Here is a 20333-nt window from a genome sequence, read left to right on the forward strand (position 1 = left end):
ACTGCCTTGCTCAAAGGCTCAGAGGCTGCTCAGTAGATCTCCAAACTTCAGACTCCTCAAAGCATCAGAGTGTTTCTTCTTCTTCTTCTTCTCTTCAGCAGCCAAACATCATAATCAACCCGTATCAGAGAGCAGAACCAGCATCCATTATTCACCACGTCGTCGTCTGCTTTTCATATTGGACTTGGCGAACGCTCCGCTCTCATCGGCGCCGGCTAACACGCCGCTCACGAGCAAACCCTCCCGAGTTAAAGAGCTCTGAGCCGAACAGGAAACACAGATAAGCAGCAGAAGAGGAGGAGGAGGAAGAAGAGGAAGAACTTACCCGTGCATGGCGTGCAGCGCGTGGGGCTCGTAGTGGTAGCGTCCCTCGTGGTGCCGCATGTCGATGGGGATCGGTGTGTGGAAGGTGGGGAACATGTGGTGGGGGGCTGCAGAGAAGAAGAACTTCGTAAGAAGACGTTTCAAAGGCAACACAATAAAGCAACATGAATTTTCAGAGCGAGCGGAGCGCTTTAGTGTGAAATATATTGGTTCTATCACACGAGAGAAGAGGGATGAATAAATAATCAAAGTGGGCCTGAGAAGCCCTACATCTCCCACATACAAGATCTCCAGCCGAGCTTTTGACAAAGACCTGCAGCTCCGGGCTCTTTGATGGGAAGCTGCAGCCCCCCCGACTCGAGATACAAACACGGACGCTCTCGTGGCCTGCTTCCTATTTCCTACTTCCTAACGTGACCGTTTGCTTTGAGCGTCTAGGTGAGGAAATCACTAGAAACCTCCTCTCGTCACCTTCAGACGGGGACAAGGAAAGCAGACTTTTGGTTGTTTGGTTTAAGTTCCAAAAACACTGGATCCTACATTTCCCATGATGCAACATCCTGGGATCTTTTCATTAGACCACAGAGACATTCAGACTTCATTATTAAAATGACTCCAGTCTGTTCCTTTTCATAAATGATCAACTAATGATGCAAAATCTTGTTTTTGTACCAAAAACACTTGATTTATCTCACGTTAAAGGAATTCACTGAATAAAAGATTCATCATGAGAGAAGTCCAGCAGCAGCACCTCCAACATCTGACAACAAAAGAACTGTTTACAATATATTCACCAACCTATTTAGTCTCCCCTGGAAGTTTACCCGAAACATCACCACTAATTATTCGAACAAAAAAGAACCACAGAAGAAGAAGTCTTTATTTTAGCGGCACGTTAAAGGAACCCCCTCTGGGCTCTTTATGGTTCTCGTTAACATTTTTCAACACTCGTCGTCTCTTTCAGATCCCGTTAATTGTAACCGGGTGTGTGTCGTCTCCGGGAGACGGCGAGAGGAAGACGAGGAGGAGGAGGAGGAGGAAGGTGAGCCAGCTGATCTCTGGATCGCATTAAAATTCTTCTGGTGTCGCACGACGCTGCCGTCTGGCGGGGTTTTCTCTGCAGGGTGACCGGGGAGTTTGGGAGTTAGGGGTCAGGGTTACGGATCATTATCTGCCCCGGGTCCCACCGCTGGGAGGGGGCCTCTCGGGGGCTCCTAGGGGGCCCCTGGACCTGAGTGAGTCAGCAGTCCAGGTCCATTCCTCTCACTCTGCACCCTGACAGAATGACGGACAGGACCCGGTAGAAATAGGCCTCTTTACTCCGCTTTGGGTCAGCGAGGCCTGACGGGAGGACTCAGTCTGGAAGACCTCGCCGGTTCCACGACACTGAGCCGGTTCTCTGCAGATGTGTAACGTAGAAACCAGTGAGAAATGCACCGCGGTGTGAAAACTGGTTCTCTTATCGATACTCGTATCGGTTCTTTTTGACTATTTTGTGAGAAAAAAAAGACAATTCATCAAGAAGAGAATCTACATTTCTTCATTATTCTTTGAACCGATAACTCTGGACCGCATCAATACTCCGGGTTTTACTCATTGAGAACCAGTTCCTGTTTAGAACCAGGTTCCAGGGGGATCCCTAAATGCCAGACTGAGACGGAGGGTTACAGTTCCTGAAGTTATGATCCTCACTACTGTGAATAAACCTCAACTTTTAATACTAAATACTTCAACCATTACTAAACTTAATACTTCAACCATTACTAAACTTAATACTTCAACCATTACTAAACTTAATACTTCAACAATTACTAAACTTAATACTTCAACAATTACTAAACTTAATACTTCAACAATTACTAAACTTAATAATTCAACCATTACTAAACTTAATAATTCAACAATTACTAAACTTAATAATTCAACAATTACTAAACTTAATACTTCAACAATTACTAAACTTAATTCAACAATTACTAAACTTAATTCAGCAATTACTAAAATTAATAATTCAACAATTACTAAACTTAATACTTCAACAATTACTAAACTTAATAATTCAACAATTACTAAACTTAATAATTCAACAATTACCAAACTTAACAATTTAACAATTACTAAACTTAATTCAACAATTGCTAAACTTAATTCAGCAATTACTAAAATTAATAATTCAACAATTACTAAACTTAATAATTCAACAATTGCTAAACTTAATAATTCAACAATTACTAAACTTAACAATTCAACAATTACTAAACTTAATTCAACAATTACTAAAATTAATAATTCAACAATTACTAAAATTAATAATTCAACAATTACTAAACTTAATAATTCAACAATTACTAAACTTAATAATTCAACAATTACTAAACTTAACAATTCAACAATTACTAAACTTAATTCAACAATTACTAAAATTAATAATTCAACAATTACTAAAATTAATAATTCAACAATTACTAAACTTAACAATTCAACAATTACTAAACTTAATAATTCAACAATTACTAAACTTAACAATTTAACTATTACTAAACTTAATTCAACAATTACTAAACTTAATAATTCTCACTGCACTGCAGAAGAAAACAGACAGAAATGACTCGTTCTACTGTTCCATTGTGGGTAACTTTACCAGCTCTGTACTATAATGTGTGTGTGTGTGTATATATACGTATATATATATATATATATATACGTGTATATATATGTATATATATATATATATATATATATATATATATGTGTGTATATATATATATATATATATATATATATATATATAAAATCTGTTATCTCTTTTCCTATCTACTGTACCTCTATCATTATTTCTATTTAAATGCCTTTCTTTGTTCTGAATATCACAATCTGTTCATCACTTTATCTCTATATATATATTAATATCTGTCTGTTTCTATCTCTATCTATTACTCTCTGTATCCTTCCTTCTTTCCTTGCTTCCTTCTCTTTGCCTCCTAAAGGGCTCCATTCAGAGATCAGCTTTAGTTAAAACACCATTCATACCAGTGGGGGGGGGGGGTTTTGGGGGGAGGAGAAGGTGGGAGACAAAGAGCCGCTAAATCTGGGTCACTAGAACGTGACGAAGAGAGGAACAAACCTTTCTCAAGCAAAATACTGCAGTACAAGTACACGGCAAAGTACTCAAAGTGAGCATACTTAAAGTACATCATTTCAGATGCCTTTCTAAAAAGAGTTTGTGCTCATTAATAAAGATGATAATAAACATTAGTGCTTAAAAGAAAAGGAGAGAAGGAAGAAAGAGGTGAATAATAAGAAGCTTCAAAAGACAGAAGACTAAAACTAAAGTACAGTGATGTTCACAGTTAAATGTTTAGTTTGTTCAACATCCAGTAAAATGTGAGTCACCAACGAGCCGTGGATTAAAAGAAACATCCCAACAAAAACGGGGACGAACGTCTCGTTGCGGCGAATCCGAGGCTCAGATTCCTCTTCCTGTTCGGACTCGTTGGACGTGAAGGAGGACCGGCCGGAAGCCCCGCAGGTCCTCCAGAGTCTTCCTCCCGTCCCGGGCCGGCTTATTCCATCACCCGGACAGCTCCCATTGTTCTGCCGCCACGGGAAGAACAAAAGGCGAACGCTCACGAGAGTTCAAGAGGCACATTTACCTGATTTTGCCAGGGCCCCCCCATCCCCCCCGATCCCCCCTGGGCATTCGGCAGCAGCGCCGTGCCCCCGCTTAGGCTCCCAGCCATCTATTAGTCTTTGCTTGATAACATTTGTTTCACACTTCCTCATCGTCAGCCCCGCTGCAGAAGCACTGCTGGATCTGAAAGGTTGGTTCATCTGGATGTGACCTCGAGCTTCTGAAGCTCTGAAGACTTCTGCATGTTTTTGAGCGTTTCTCTGTGGAGGAGCAGACTGTACTCTTGGAGCACTGAGATCAGATCTTTGACGTTCTTCTACATTCCTCTCAGACTGTCCTGAGTTTCCTGGAACAGCCAGTAAAGACGTGAAGTCTTCTTCCTCGTCTTCCTCTTCTTCCTCACTCCTCTACGAAGGAATGCCAAGGTCTCGGCAGGAAATTACAGCATTAAAAGAAAGTTGCCTCCAGTCCTGAACACACAAACTGCTGCACACACTCACGACAGCGGTTCTTCTGGCTCCGTTTGACCAAACGTGGAACAATGAAACCCGTCTGTGCATCACCTCCTGAGGAAACGGTGACGAGTCTGTTACGGTTTAGAAACGGACCTCTCACTATTTAAAACGTGAATACATTATGTGATGAATACATAAAACCCGTTCATGGTTTTATGACCCCTCAGATTTATCTTGTGACCTCTTTGGGGGACCCAGACCCCCGGGTTGGGAAGCGTTGCTCTAGTGGAGTGTCTCCATGCAGCCTTTGGTTTCATTCGGTCAGTTTTTACCCAAATTAACATCCATCAATTCAATCAATTCATCCGTCTGTCCTTCCTTCCTTTTTATTATCTATCCTTCCTACCTTCCTTCCTTTTTATTATCCATCCTTTCTACCTTCCTTCCTTTTTATTATCCATCCTTCCTACCTACCTTCCTTTTTATTATCCATCCTTCCTACCTTCCTTTTTATTATCCATCCATCCTTTCTACCTTCCTTCCATCCATCCTTCCTTCCTTTCATCCATCCTTCCTTCCTTCCCTTATCCATCCCTCCATCTTTCCTTCCATCCGTCCTCCCTTCCTTCTCTTATCCATCCGTCCATCCATCCATCCTATATTCCTTCCTTCCTTCCTTCCATCCATTTGTCCGTCCACCTAAAATCTGTCCATTATCCGTCCAGTCAGGTCCCCATCCAGGACCAAACCTCAGTGTGGCTGTAGCGAGGCGGCCCCTGTGGCCCCCGTGGCCCCTGTGGCCCCCGTGGCCCCGCTGACAAACCCCCAGGAGGAGGAGTCACTTATCAGCCTTGGACAGCTGGGCCGAGGCCGCGTGCTAATAACCTCCATGCATCAGCGGGCTGAAGGTGAGCGCGCGGCGCCCGACATTAACCAAACGAGGCTCCGCTCTCGGCGTGTTGTTAGCATGCTGTTTGTGCAATTTAGGTACTTAAAAGACTGCGAGGGTCCAAAGACTGATTGCACCGTCGAGTAATCACCCACCTCCAATGCACGGCTGATTTATCGCCTCCTCGCTTAATAGCGCTGCTTAACACACAGGTTTGTCCAGATTAAGTAATTACCTTAAAGCAGAAGTTTATTATCTTGTTGGACGGCCGCGTGATAAAGGCTCGCTGTCGAGAGCCTCGGAGAGAGAGAGCGATAATTAAAACACGATGAATTAAATAGTCGCCTCTGGGGCTGTCAGCGTGCTCCCCAGCTAACATCCATATTACCCCGCTGGCACCCTCGCTAGGGGGGCGCCGGGGATTCAGCCTGGCCCCGGACTGGTGGAGCGGCGGAGTGGGAAATTACTCCAAAGGGCCATCTGTAAATGAAACAAAGACCCAGTTCTGCTGGAGAACCCCAGTCTCCCACGTTAGCTGTGGAGGCCTGTGATGTCTTAATGAGGCGGGAGAAGGGAACACAGGGGGCTCTCTTTGACTGATGCACCTCTTCCTCCTCTTCTTCTTCTTCTTCTTCTTCTTCGGTTTGATGAATGCATCGCAGGTGGAAGCCGTCTTCTTCCCCCGATCGTCACCGGGGGAGGCCCTGGACCTCCGGTTTCGATCTCCAGAAATAGATGGAGGTCGGCGCTGTGGCGTCAGCGGTCGGCCGCCTCCCGTGTCGATAAACGCTCCGCTGCGCGCCTCGAACAATCTGCTGAAGCAGGACCGTCTCTATTTTTTGACCCCGGCTGCTCCCCTGGCTCCGCCGCGCTAACCGGCTTTTATTTTACCGTGGTCTGACATGTTGCCGGTGAGCGTGATGGAGGGCCGTCCTCTGGAGGACTCCCTCGGTCCTCTTCCGACTCGGATAAATGGTTTCAAACCTCGAGAAGCTTTGTTTCAAATCTCTGACCCCGAATGAGGAATGAAGTCCCTCACAAACAGCTGTGGAGGTCGAGGAGCTCTACTCTTTAAATACAGTTTTCTGAAAGGACTAGTTGCTGCTTCCATTCTGAAGCCTTCAAATTAAAAGTGTCTTCTCCTTTATGAGCTGACTAAAAACCTACATTTGTGACTGAGGAGGCGTGACGTAGAGACGCCGTATACGTCTCTGGTAGAGACCTGTCAATCAGCGTGTAGCCCCGCCCCTAAATCATCCCCTGCTTTATGGTGTGTGTGACTCTAAATGGACCATAATGTACTAAATGAACATCATGCTGTATTGAAGAAGACTGTAAACTAGAGATTGAGACCATAAACTCATGTTTACAATGTTTACTGAGGGAATAAATCAAGAGAGAAGTAGAGTCATTTTAGACTAGACTTCTATACAACCAGAGGAGTCGCCCCCTGGTGGACACTAGAGAGAATGCAGCTTTAGGACATGAAGAACAGGAGAACTTTAAAGAAACGGAGGGTTTCTCTTGGTTCTGTCATCAACAGTCAAAGAGGAATCAGACGGAACAAAAACACTGCTTTTATATTATTAACCTGAATCCTATGTTTAAGAGCTTTTGCTTTGTCTTCCTCCCAGTACCTCAGTTTTTCACGTTCATACGGATGATTTTAGAAACACTGAGGCATTTTGAACTCGCCGCATAAATAAGTCGGCTTGTTTGTTCTAAGAATGATGACTCAAAGAAATTCCCAGAAACGAAGCCAGAGACCCGTCACGTTCCTCAGACGCCCGCCTCCTCACGAAACCCTCTTCACACACTTCAGACTGTCCTTCAGCAGGAGGAGCATCCAGACCAAACAATAGAGAGGAGATTGACTTTCTAATCCTGTCCCCGATGTGCTGCAGGTCTGCATGCTGAAAGACACTTTAAATGCTCCATATCTAGAAGTATGCGATGTGCTTTTACTGCGAGAGCGTCCTAAAACAAGGAGTTTATGAGGAGGAGGTGAGGAGAGCTCCCATCGCTGAAATTACAAGACGTGGCTCTGGATTTGTTTGGACGTCCTTCACCACCAGAATCTCCGCCTCGACGCGATGACACGTTACAAAAACTCTCCCATAAACAAGCTGCTCAGGCCTGTAATCCAGCGGAGGGAACCTAAACACAAACCGAGGGTCACAGAGAAGACTGGAGGTGTGATCACTGCAGGTGGACCTGTACACATACACACAAATCAAAATCCATGCAAATGTCCTCCAGACAGATCCAAAGTGCCCCAAATATCTCAGCAGTCTCCAGAAGTGTAACCACAAAGCGAACAGGTAAAAGTATGTGAAATACTCGACTGACAATATCGTATGTCTAGGGCTTTTATTGTGAAAGGTAAGGGAAGCAGTGGATCTGGTCTGTGACGTCACTTTTCAAAGAACTTGTGAGGAAAACAACGGTTGTAAAATCTCCACAGACGTGTGAATAACGCTCCTTTGTGTTTGTGAAGAAGACAGAAAAAAACCCACAACGTCAGGTTTAAATGGAGCAGAAACACCGGGACCAGGACTCTGTAGCACCACCCAATGTGTGGGGTTGATCTGGCTCCTCCACCTCTGACCCGCTCTATTCAGCCTCTGAAGAAGGGGGCCGGCGAGGGCCACAAAGCACCGTGTGATGATAAAGTGCTGAGAAGAAGTAGAAGAAGAAGAGGAGGAGGAGGAGGCCGCACCTCGTCTCGACAAATCAGACAAAAGCTTTTCAGTCGAGAGAGAACTTTTTAAAATTCCAACCGAGAAACAGAACAAAACATGAAATCTGAACTTTGTGACGTCTGCACGGACTTATTGAGGAAGAGATGGAACAAACGGGAGCAGCTCTGATATGCAGATCTCTCCTGACCTTATTTCAGGACTGGCCTGGTTTGGTGGCTAATTAGCTGGTGCAAAACACCACCAAGACGAAGCACATCAGGACAACAATTAGTCTGGAAGAAGCGTTAGCTCGGTGACCGGAGAAGCTGCACATCAATGCTTTGCATCTATCATGTTGTTTTTAGCACTTTGTTTATGTGCAAACGAGCCGACCTCGTCTCATGAGATGTATAAATAGAACCACGTTTTACCATATCTCCACGTGTATTTCACGCTGAATCTGTGTAGTAACTTTGTATCAGGATAATCACAAACGCTAAGAAGATGAGAAACGACTGTTGGTTGAATCCTTCATCACGTCCCACTGCCGCATGCTGCCGGCAGTAGAAAGCTCAGGGAGGGAGGGGAGGCCCTTGATTAGGAGAGGAGAGCCTCCCACCTCTGACAGCCACCGCCTGCTGAGGCGTCACGTCGGCTCGTGTTTCCACTGTTTCCAGCTGCGATCGAGTTTCCCCCGCGGTCGGAGACGTGTCGTTACGCCCACGGTTTACATGCTCCGTGCTCCAGGAGCTGGAGGTGGAAACTGATTGATTTCTGAACTTTAACTCCAGACGCCCTCCGTGGGAAAAAAGAGACCGGTAAACTTCAGTAGAAGCTAGGCTCTCATTCCATCTTATGGTCATCAGTTACGCCAAAATACCATGAAGTGGTTTGGACTCAAAGCTAAAACCCAACCCCTTACTTCATTTATTTAACGATGCACTTCTACTGTGGCCCTTTTGGAAACACAAGAATGAATCCGTACCAAAGACTTTCTAGAGCTGTAAAGTAGCAGAAGATTCTGAGTGGTTTCATGATGGTGACTCATAGTGATTGAAGGGTCATTATCTCCCTCCGTGTTCATTTACAATTAGCAGAAAAGTTCTGTGTCAATGAATAATTAGCTTTTTGCCAAACTTCTGTTTAAAAGTCGTCTTTAAGTCGTATTGATTACATTTAATCTCTTGGATTGATCGTGATCTTTGGAGATAATAGAATAACACCTTCTGGGTTAGATAACGTTAGGTTCAGATGATAACGTGTTACGTTGTTGCGTTACGTTGTTGCGTTATGTTGTTGCGTTACGTTGTTGCGTTGTTGCTCTGTTGCATTACGTTGTTGTGTTGCGATACATTTTTGCGATACATTTTTGCGTTACATTGTTGCGTTGTTACGTTGTTAGGTTGTTGGTTGCGTTATTTTGTTAAGTTGTTGCGTTGTTACATTGTTGGTTTATGCTTTATTTTGTTACGTTGCGTTGTTACATTGTTGGTTTATGCTTTATTTTGTTACGTTGCGTTGTTACATTGTTGGTTTATGCTTTATTTTGTTACGTCGAGTTGTTACATTGTTGCGTTGTTACGTTGTTGTGTTGTTACGTTGTTGCATTGTTACGTTGTTGGTTGCGTTATTTAGTTACGTTGTTGCATTGTTACATTGTTGGTTGCGTTATTTTGTTGCGTTGTTACATTGTTGCGTTGTTATATTGTTGCATTGTTACATTGTTGCGTTGTTGGTTGCGTTATTTTGTTACGTTGTTGCATTGTTACGTTTTAATGTTGTGTTGTTACATTGTTACTTAACGTAATAAAGTCCACTAAGAGCTGTTGTTATTTATTCACACTACATTTTCCCAGAAGCCTCTCTGTGTGATGAAGAGCTGGCGATGGGAACATTGTGAGGAAGATGCAGTGTGAGCCCCCCCCCCTCTTTCTGGAGGTACAAAGCCTGGGTTGGTTGGTCGGTCAGGCGGAGAGGGAGGAGTGGATGCAAAGTCGTGACCCTGTGAGGGTTCAGTGTTTTCAGGCCCTATGAGGTCTGGATGGGGGCGTCGCTGCTGCAACAAAGGACGAGTGAGAGTTTAACTTATGAAAAATAAACCCGGAGAAAAGACTGAAGGGTTCGGACGTCTGTTTGTGATATCTGCAGCTAAAACTATCAATCTGAGAACATCACTTTTTAACAGATAAAACGACTCTAAGTTAGGAAAAGACCACAGTAATTCTGATTAAAACGTTTAAATCTAATATAAAAACGGCTAATGTAGGCTGTGGAAAAAATACACCCACGATATAAAAGTTCTCAATAATATTTATTTGTTTTCCGGGAATATAATGGGACAATATTACAACACTTAAATTAATTTATTTTGTTCTAAAATGAGTTTACAATATCTTGGAGTCAAGAGATAACTACACAAACAATACAGAGGACCTCAACCATAGACATGGATGTGATACTTTTATATTCATACCAAATGTCTTAATCTGAGCACCTTCATCAGGACTTCATCCTCTCCGTCCAGCGTCATGCAGTGAAGGGTTAGTCCAACCAAAGCTCTTTTATTGAGGCTCTAATCACTTTCATTGGCTCTCAGAGTGTGGAGCTAATGGGGAACCTCTTACTTCACAGTGTTTATGAGGGAAAATATTCCTCAATGGTGCATTAAGCAAAGAGGGAAGTCATATTTACAGTGTTTTAACCGTTGCTCAGGGCCGCTGGTGATGCAGGCGTGGGTTTGAAACACAACACTCTCTCTCAGACCGGAGCTTTTAAAATCCACTAACGTGACAAGCCGGCGCTTCATAAAGATTTATAATCGGCAGACAAACACCACACTGTGTGTTTATCCTCATGCGCGAGCTTTGATTTCCACCGTCGTCAGGCTAATTAGCTGTTATTGCTAATCTCCAGCTGCTTTCTGCAATACTTACAAGGCAATTAGTGTGCGTCTTCTCATTTCACTGTAACTTTGTAAAGAGCGGTGCAGCTGTGTGCTTCAGGCCCGACTCCACCCCGCACTGTGTCAGCTTCAGGAACACGGACCACAGTTCAGTGTGAGAGGGAAGTAACCGTTTATTTACACTACGTTGTTCCAGCTGTTACAGTATATTGTTAGGTTGTTATGTTACATTGTTACGTCTGTAACATTGTATTGTTACGTAACACTAGTATGTTATGTTATTACGTTGTTTCGTTGTGTCACTACGTTAAGTTGTTACATTGATACGTTGCATTGTTACATGACGTTCTTACGTTGCGTTACGCTGTTGTGTTACGTTCATTGTTACGTTACATTGTTACGTTACATTGTTACGTTACATTGTTACGTGCCGTTATTACGCTACCTTGTTACGTGACGTTGTTACGTTACATTGTTACGTTACATTGTTACGTGCCGTTATTACGTTACCTTGTTACGTGACGTTGTTACGTTACATTGTTACGTTACATTGTTACGGTACCTTGTTACGTGGCGTTGTTACGTTACCTTGTTACGTGACCTTGTTACATTGTTTTGTTGTCTAAACCTAACCAATCGTTTCACAACGTCACCAGGTGGCATTCTGACAGCGTGAAACGAGACTGATATGAAGTGTATCTCTGGCTCAGAAACGTCCACATTGAAAGCAGAAACGTACTATAGCAACATTTCTTCTGTCGACTGGTTTGTAGTACGTAGCTCTGCCTTCCTCAAAAGTTCTTCTTTTAGTCTCATCGCACCGTGAGGCTCAAGGCTGTAATGCTGAGACTTAATGTGACACGAGCTGATGTGAGGAGATGTGGGTGTTTACGTTCTGCGGTTTGGTATTTGAGTTGGAGGACCAGACGCTGGGGATTTCCATCAGCTGGCAGAGAGAGGAGGAGGAGGAGGGGGAAGGGGGCCTGGATCTGAAAATACAGTTCTCCGTGTCCTGTAACAACATGGTGGCCCTGAAGACTGTGGTTCTACTGGTCAGAACCGTAACGAGCTGCTGAAACCCCAAAAGAATTTAATTTGTCTGAGCTTCAAAGGATCCTTGTTGGTCTGAGTCACTCCAAAGTGTGGCCATAAAATTAGTCAAGATGTAAAATTCTGACATAAAATCTTCGTATGTTTTATAGGAGCTGAGGCGTTGGTGCTGTTTGGTGTTCTGAGCCTCGCTGGATGCACAGATCGGATCTGTAGCACAAGAATAGAGCGAGAACCTGGACGTCCGTCTGCTCTCAGACCAGATCAGAGACAAGAGGTGAGACAACAGGAAGACAAAACAGCCATGACGTATCTGAGGCTTTATGAGGTTGTTGATCAGGACCAACACATTATTACTGGGAGAAAGTTAGTTTAAAAACTGAGCTAAACCTAGCTTTAAACTGGGCTAAACTTAGCTTTAAACTGAGCTAAACTTAGCTTTATACTTAGCTTTAAACTGGGCTAAACTTAGCTTTAAACTGGGCTAAACTTAGCTTTATACTTAGCTTTAAACTGGGCTAAACTTAGCTTTAAACTGGGCTAAACTTAGCTTTATACTTAGCTTTAAACTGAGCTAAACTTAAATTTAAACTGAGCTAAACTTAGCTTTATACTTAGCTTTAAACTGAGCTAACCTTAGCTGTAAACTGGGCTGACTTTGGTCCACTGATAAACCACATGTAGCCCAGCTCTAAACCAGCTCCTGAACCTGAACTGAACCTGAGTCATTGAGACGGGCTGCATGTGGGTAAAACCGTGTTTTAAGACGATAGTTTGCACAACAATGCAAAACCATTTCCTTTGATCCCGACTGTATTTCACATTTCTGCAGTTTAGTGTTGGTGTGCATTGTAATATTGTGCTGTAAACAAAGAGCCAGCAGTTTATTCTAGTGGTTTACTTTACACACTCTGATCCGCCTCCACAGTGACACCAACACTGATCCCCTGTTTGCTTAATGGGTCACAAGCTAAGCTAACACACACACACACACACACACACACACACACACACACAGCACTTCCACATGTGGAGTGTTTTCATTCGGACTCGTGCAGATGTGTTTGGGCTCGTAACATCAGATCTGAGCGGAGTCTTCGTCGGCGTGTCCCACGCCCCGAACTGTTTATATAAGAAGTTACAGTCTGTCCTCCTCCTCCTCCTCCTCCTCCTCCTCCATGTTTAGGAAATATCTACACTGCCTTCAGACGTTCAGAACAACTTTCATGTTGCTGACAGAGCAGCAGGTTTTTATTCACACCGGCTCAGATTCCACGTTTAGCTTTAGCTTAGCATAAGTTGAGTAAGGGGTCTCTGGAGGATTCTGCTTGCCATCACAAGTCACAGTTAGAATGTCCTTAAAGTTCTCAGAAAGGAACCGGAGCATGTTTTTTACGAGACAGGAATAAACATATTTGATGTGTAAAGATCCACTTGAAGAGAAACCTGAGAGGAGGGACCCCGAACAGAGAAGCCTGGTCCTCTCAGACATCCATACGTCAGCCGAACATCTCCAGGAATGTGTCCCGTTGCTTCTGGAGACCTCGACGCCTCGGAGAGACCGACGGCGGCAGCTTCAGACGTACTCAAAGAGCTGATTGACACAAACGCGGCATGATCTTCACTTCACGAAGATCATTAGAAGTCTGTTCATGTCTTCTGTCCATGCTTTGTAAAGCAGAATATAAATGATGTTCTGCTACAAAGCACTGAAACTCAACAAAGTTCCAGTCTTCCACTCCCGTCACTGATTTATTGGCACTGAGAGGTGATCTGGAGTGAAATAAGATGTGTTTCTCTTGGAATATCTAGGCCATGTGTTTGTTCCTCACTGACTCCTCTCAGAGTATTTATCCAGTAATATAAATAGAGTAGAAGTAAGAAAATGTCCACATCGAGCTCAATGCTCCTCACCTCCTTTGAGCTGAAAACAAGAGACGAACCAGAAGCTCTTCCAGTGCTCCAATGGTTCCTATGGTGCTGCTTCTAAAATAATCCAGTCCGAAGACCTTAAAGACCATAAGAGCTCCAAAGGGCTGCAGGTTCTAGGAGTCAGTAGAGAACAGACATGGACCAATGATCCATGTCACAGTGGAACAGAGAGAAGAAACCAACGTCATCTGACGATGAAGTTTAGAGGAGCTGATCCTGACGCCAGAGAACGACGAAGACGAGTATGAAGAGGAGGGATAGTTATCTATCAACTCGTATCTCATATTCATAAACTACTTTATTACCTTTAATAATACGTTACATGTATGATAAAGAAACAAAGCTTGATTTGTCTGTTAACTATTTATTGAAATGTTTCTAAAGCGTCTGAAACGATGAAAGTCCTCCGACATGTTGTGTTTTTATCACTTTAAATAAGTTCTAATGTTCCTGCTCCTCCCTGTTCAGACGGCTCCTCCTCCTCTCAGGAAGATTCGTGGCCGTCCTTTTGGAGCAGGACGTGTGGATGCTGAGGCTGAGGCTCTTTATTTTCCTGACCCCCTGAGTGCAGCCCGCTGGCCGGCGGCATCAATTACTCCGAGTCCAGCAGATAAAGAAGTGCGTCCTTATCGGCAGCCCTCCTCTCTAAAGAACACTCCTTACACAGCCGGAGCTCATCAGACCGACTCTTCACAGAGTACGAGCTGCACGTCAGCGGAGGTTTTTAAATGGAGACACACTGAAGTATATAGTACTCTTTAGTGATACCGAGGATCTTCCTCTTTAATCTTCTTCTGTCAAACTGAAATGAACACATTTAAACTTTACTCGATCATGGATCAGGAAACTTGCTTCCTGCTTGGTTTTCGTTGTTGCCTCCCTCGTAGCTCTGCTGGTGGCTGACGTCTCTTCATGCTTTTGTTCCTTTACAGTTTCTGTGTGAACTTCACAATAGTTGTGCGGAACAAAATACGCTTTGATAAGAAAAGGAAGAAGTCCGTCGGTCTCCTCAAAGCTCCAAAGCTTGACTTCTGATAACGCCAATAGCTCCAGTAACAGAGCTGCTGGTATAGAACATATACATGTATGTATATATATATTTATATGTATACATACATGTATATATATATGTATATATTCTATGTGCTGAGATCCAGTCACGTAGCGGACGTGTGGGGGTCTACGTCTCAGTTTTAGGGTTCTATAACCCGCAGTAGTGTGGACGCTCTGCGTTAAATGCAGTGGTGTGGATGTAGCCTCAGATGTGTGTCTGTTTAGCCTGTTAAGGTCTGCGTCGTCCCCCCCCTCCCCACACACACACACACACACACACACACACACACACAGAGCAGCGAGGAGGTGCTAAGTACTTGGGGTCCGTCCCTGCGGACCAGCCAGACTCAGCAGAAAGACCTGGGAGGGATGCGGGACGAGGGAGGGACATCAATCTCCCTCTGAAATGACAAACTCACTCTGAGCTGGATGTATGTCATGAGGCTCCACAGCCAGTTAATCAAATCATTAGCAGCAGCCGGTAGCTTCCTGTGGCCTAGTTTACCGCCGGAACAAAGCTTCCTCTGCAGCGGGGGAAGGATTTCATGATTGTGTTGTTTAAAATACCTGAATAATCTCACCACGAGCTCTGTCACCAGGAGATGGAGCTGTGATTGTTCCTTCACAGCGCTGTAAATGCAGCGAATGAATGGACTCAGAACGTGGACAACAAGTCCTTGAAGTGCTCAGAGAAAAAAGTCCACAAATCTTAAAACTTCCCCTGCTGATGAAGAGCGTGTGACATGGCCGAAAGCTCCAGAACGGCCCTTTGTCGGCTAAAAAATGTCGGTATTTTCTTCCAAAACTGGACTCTGATTGGCTTCCAAATGGAGGATTTCCAGTTCAAATTGATCCGTGAAACGTCGGGAGCCAATCAGGATGGAGTCTCCTGCACTGAAAGAGAAGGATGGGTTTCCTGCAAAAAGCAATAACTCTCCATTTAACCAATCGGATTTAAAGAAAAGTCTTTATATGTGTAGAAACAGAGGGGACCTTGACACATGCATCATTCTCTCTCCACTCTAAATACCTTTGGTTATTACCGGCGGGGCCTGAACGAGCAGACAGATGCGTGCTGTCACAGGAAATACAAGCGCTCATTTGAATCTATTTAGTGGGCAGCAGAGTGGCGGGCCCCGCCAGCCGAGTCCCCCTTTTGTTTGGGAAGCTGACATCCCAGAAAGACGGCGTGCCAGAGGGGTTTTTATTTCCTGTTGGAGCTCCTCCGTCGGCGGCGTGGACGGAGCGCGGCCACCGGAGCCACCTGCGTCCGTCCTAATTGAGTCCCCGCGTGTCGGATCCACTCTTTAAACAAAGTGACTCTCACTTGAGCTTCATTATACGCTCCCACATTTCCATAGGCCTCTGGGAACGGGACCCCGGGGCCGCTCACATAAAACAAATGACCGCTCCGTGATAAATGGTTCTATTAGCAATCCAGATTGTTAAACTGTGATATAACAGATCGGAGTAGGGGCGCCGGGGCCCATTCATTTTCCTGCCTTCTGCACACACGCACGCTGTAAATAGCTTGTTTTTTATGTGCAAATAACATATTAAAACTCGGCATTAGCCGTGTGCTTTTGATAGAGAGGAAATTGTTGTGAATAAATAACGCGGGACGGGAATATAAAACGGGGCGGGCTGTTACGGAGGTGGCATGACTTAGGTGACAGGAATCCTGCAGCCAACAGAGAGGAATAAAAGCAGCAGCAGTATATTCAGAAAAACGCTCTGAGGTTCAAGGACCTGGTCTCATCTGCCTCCCTCTCATCCTGCATATTCACTTATCAGGACCCGGCAACAGGAATAATAATGCATATTACGCCCATAAGTAATTGCTCTGTCTCCGCACGGTGGCAGACGGTTGTGGTTTTTAGCACCGATATCTGATTGGTCGAGGCGGCGGACGGGAATCGGCGCTTGTTGTTCGTTTAAGATTAAAATACGTGAGCTTTACAGGAGTACAACCGATAGGGAGGAAGAGTTATGGAGGCTTTATTTTAGGGGAGAGGAAATTTAAAGAAGTCGGCAGCTGAAAATACAAGCGGATGTTGAGCTTTAGTTTAGAATCAACGAGTCTCATCCTGCACTGTGTTTTTAAGAAAGATGCTCAGAAACATTACTTCATGAGAACAGAGTTGTAGTTTTACAGGAAAACTAACCAAATAGATGTACGTCAGGCGTTTCACGCTAGACATTACACGTTAGGCGTTACATGTTTTACGTTAGGTGTTACACGTTAGACGTTACACATTAGGCGTTACGCGTTTCATGTTAGACGTTACACATTAGGCGTTACGCGTTTCATGTTAGACGTTACACGCTAGGCGTTATACGTTAGCCGTTACACGTTAGCCGTTACATGTTAGCCGTTACATGTGTCACGTTAGGCATTACACACTAGGCGTTACACACTAGGCGTTAGCCGTTACACGTTAGCCGTTACATGTTAGCCGTTTTTTGAGGCAGTTACATGTGTCACGTTAGGCATTACACACTAGGCGTTAGGCGTTACACGTTACATGTGTCATGTTAGGCGTTACACGTTTCATGTTAGGCGTTACACGTTAGACGTTACATGTGTCATGTTAGGCGTTACATGTTAGGCGTTACACGGTAGACGTTACACGTTAGGCGTTACACGTTAGGCGTTACACGGTAGACGTTACACGTTACACGTTAGGCGTTACACGTTAGGCATTACAAAACTAAAAATATCAGTTTATAGCAAAAGAAGAGCAGAAGATTCTCATGTTGATAAGAATCTGAAGCGTTGCAGCTCTCGTACAAACCCGTTAAAACCTGCTGTAAATCCTGGAGGTTATTCTGTTCACTGTCCCTGTAGAAGGTCTGTCTCTCTAATCCTTTGTTCAAATATTAAAGAAGACCATGTGAAGAAACACGCCGGCTCCACATGTAAAACTGCCCCACATTGATATTCTGTAATCAACATTTAATGTTGGATTTCTTCATCATGGCAGGCCACCAAGTTCTTAATTAAAGAGAAGAAGTGTCACGTCTTCACTGGCTGTATTTCCATTTCAAAAGTGGCCCTTCACTCTGCATCCATGTCGTCCTCCAGTAACTCTGGAGGTAAGAACCAGGTCTTTTAACCTCATTATCCCCGGCTTTCATCACGCCGTCCCTGACATCTTTAACATGTCCTCCTCGCCTCCACTCCCCGAGGCGTCCGCCATGAGAACACCTCGGCAGGTTGCTCGTGTTCTTTAAAGTCCATCGAAATACAACTGCTTTCATCACAAAACCAAGTCGGACAATTGTAGAAAAGTTAAAGTTTACGGAGCCACTTCCTGCTTCGACTTTGACAGGTGACGCTTTGTTCTACAGGTCTGTCACTTCCTCATGACTTCCTACACATTCCCTAGAAAGAACTAAGCTTTTTATTACATGTGAAGTTGTTCAATTAGTGTTTAATTAGCTTCGTCCTACCGTATTTACTGTAGCTGTGTGCACACCGTTTTTAATGGTAATGAGGGATTATTTTGTCACTATTTACGGTGCTGGAAATCCATTGAGTCTTTGTTTGTGAGGTCACTGCTACTTTTACTGCTGTTTTTGGTTTGTTAGTAGGTGTATTTTTGAACTGCTGGTTTGGTGCTAACCCCTGTTTTTACTGCCTGCATGCTAAGCTAAGCTAATCACATCGTGACTCTTCTCATCTTCCTCTCAAAAACAACAAGGGGAGAGGAATGTGTTTGTGGACGTGGCTCTCTGGGATACTAGCTGTAGTTGTTCTGGTTTGATTCCCAGCTTTGTTCCTTCTTTATCATTTAATGAGTGTTTCTTTATAATGGCAGGCCACCAAGTCCTTCATTAATGAGTAAAAATGTCACTAAATCACGCGTTTAATTTCCATTTCAAAGGCGGCCCGTCAGTCTGCATCCTTGTCAATCTCTGCAGCGCCGTGTCGTCCATTTTTTTTTTATACTCTGGAGGTAAGAACAAGGTCTTTGAGCCTCATTATGCCGAGCTTTCATCACGCGTCCGCTGACATCTTTAAAACGTGGATCCTCTCGTTCTGCCCGCGAGAGAGAGAGAGCGAGCGGCTCGGTGCTGCTCTTCATTTAGTTCAACAACACAAACACCGTCATGTTTACGGGGCCACGCCGCTCCGCGGGACACTCCGGGGCCTCCGTACTTAGCGATGCTCTTTAAAGACTGCTTGGGATTCCTAACCGCACGCCTACTGTAAGTCACCTCTGACTGAGGAGAGCCGGCTCCCCAGATGACACCTTATCTTTTCAAAATGTATATTTCATCACCGTGTTCGTGGCCCCTTTGGCCCCCCGGGGCCTCTGCGGCCCGGACAGCCACATTCACATCCAGCAGCGTCTCCTTACCTCTCGTCTCCGAGGGTTTCTTCTGGAGCTCGGAGAAGCCGTCCATGTTGTCTCTTTTCTCTCTCGATGGGGAAGTCTCCATCGCCAAGGGAGCTCTGCAAGCGCAAGGAAACGCATGAAGGAAACACGTTAGTGCAGAATGAGTGAAGGAGATGAGGACACTCGAGAGCGGGGTAAATACCGCTGAGACAAAAGACATACTATGAAATGTGTGCATGTAGGGAGACACACCTTTTATTTATCTATATCAATCTATATCTATACTTATGTTTACTTTCATTTTTATTTATAGGAGACAAAACACAGAAATACTGAAATTATTATTTGGATTTATTAAATACATTTTATACATTTAATTTAAATTTTGGAGGCAAACCACAAACACTTTGGCTAATTATTTTATTAATGAAATACTTTGACAATTTAATGTATATATTAATTAATGTATTTCATTTATTATTTATTTATTGTAGTATAAATACAGAAATACTTTACCAATGTAATTTAATTATTGATAAGAGGCTGAGCACCAGTTTCAGAGCGGATCACTCAATGGTTTTTATTTTGAAGAGCGTGGAGGTGAAAGCACGCTCTTCACCGGATGGAAACAGGAGCTTTCGACCACGTCTCCTGCTCTTCCTCAGCGAGGGGAGTTGACTCCGTTGAGTCTGTAATGTGGTCCTTCTGCTTCTTGTTTATCAGATTATCCTCCAGCAAACACTCCATCAGGGGTTAAAGGGGACCGGGGGGGGAGGTCTGAGGTCACCAAAGTTTATTTGACTAAGGACCTTTGAGCCAAGGCATTGTGCCTCTAACTGATGGGACAATACGACGGAGTCTTCAAAGAGTCTCTGAGATGTTCCTCTAACGTGGACGTGGTGAGGAGCAATAACCTTTATTGATAAAGCCGTTCAACAGGACGACGCTATTTCATCGTCATTTTGAGACTTTTAAGAAGCAAGAAAATTCTAAAATTCTTTCTCCTCAGATGTGAGAGTTTTCATCTTTTTGTGTTTTCATATCACAGAGATAAAAATAAATGTACTAAACTT

At 44.1% G+C, this 20333-nt stretch overlaps 1 protein-coding gene across 1 annotated transcript in view; it reads right to left on the minus strand.

The window, feature by feature from the left end:
• LOC137878956 (zinc finger protein GLI2-like) overlaps positions 1–19357 on the minus strand; it is a 46207-nt gene extending 26850 nt beyond the window's left edge. Inside the window, exons 1-2 of the mRNA XM_068719494.1 lie at positions 19282–19357; positions 326–431 (exon numbers count right to left, since the gene is read on the minus strand). Of these exons, the coding sequence (XP_068575595.1) occupies positions 326–431; positions 19282–19327 (152 nt within the window). The 5' untranslated portion in view covers positions 19328–19357. The remainder of the gene's footprint in view (positions 1–325; positions 432–19281) is intronic.
• Positions 19358–20333: the final 976 nt, after the last annotated feature.

Source organism: Cebidichthys violaceus, unplaced genomic scaffold, assembly GCF_023349555.1.
Source record: "Cebidichthys violaceus isolate CVI_PGR_0920_01 unplaced genomic scaffold, fCebVio1.0.p SCAF_24, whole genome shotgun sequence".
Taxonomy (NCBI): domain Eukaryota; kingdom Metazoa; phylum Chordata; class Actinopteri; order Perciformes; family Stichaeidae; genus Cebidichthys; species Cebidichthys violaceus.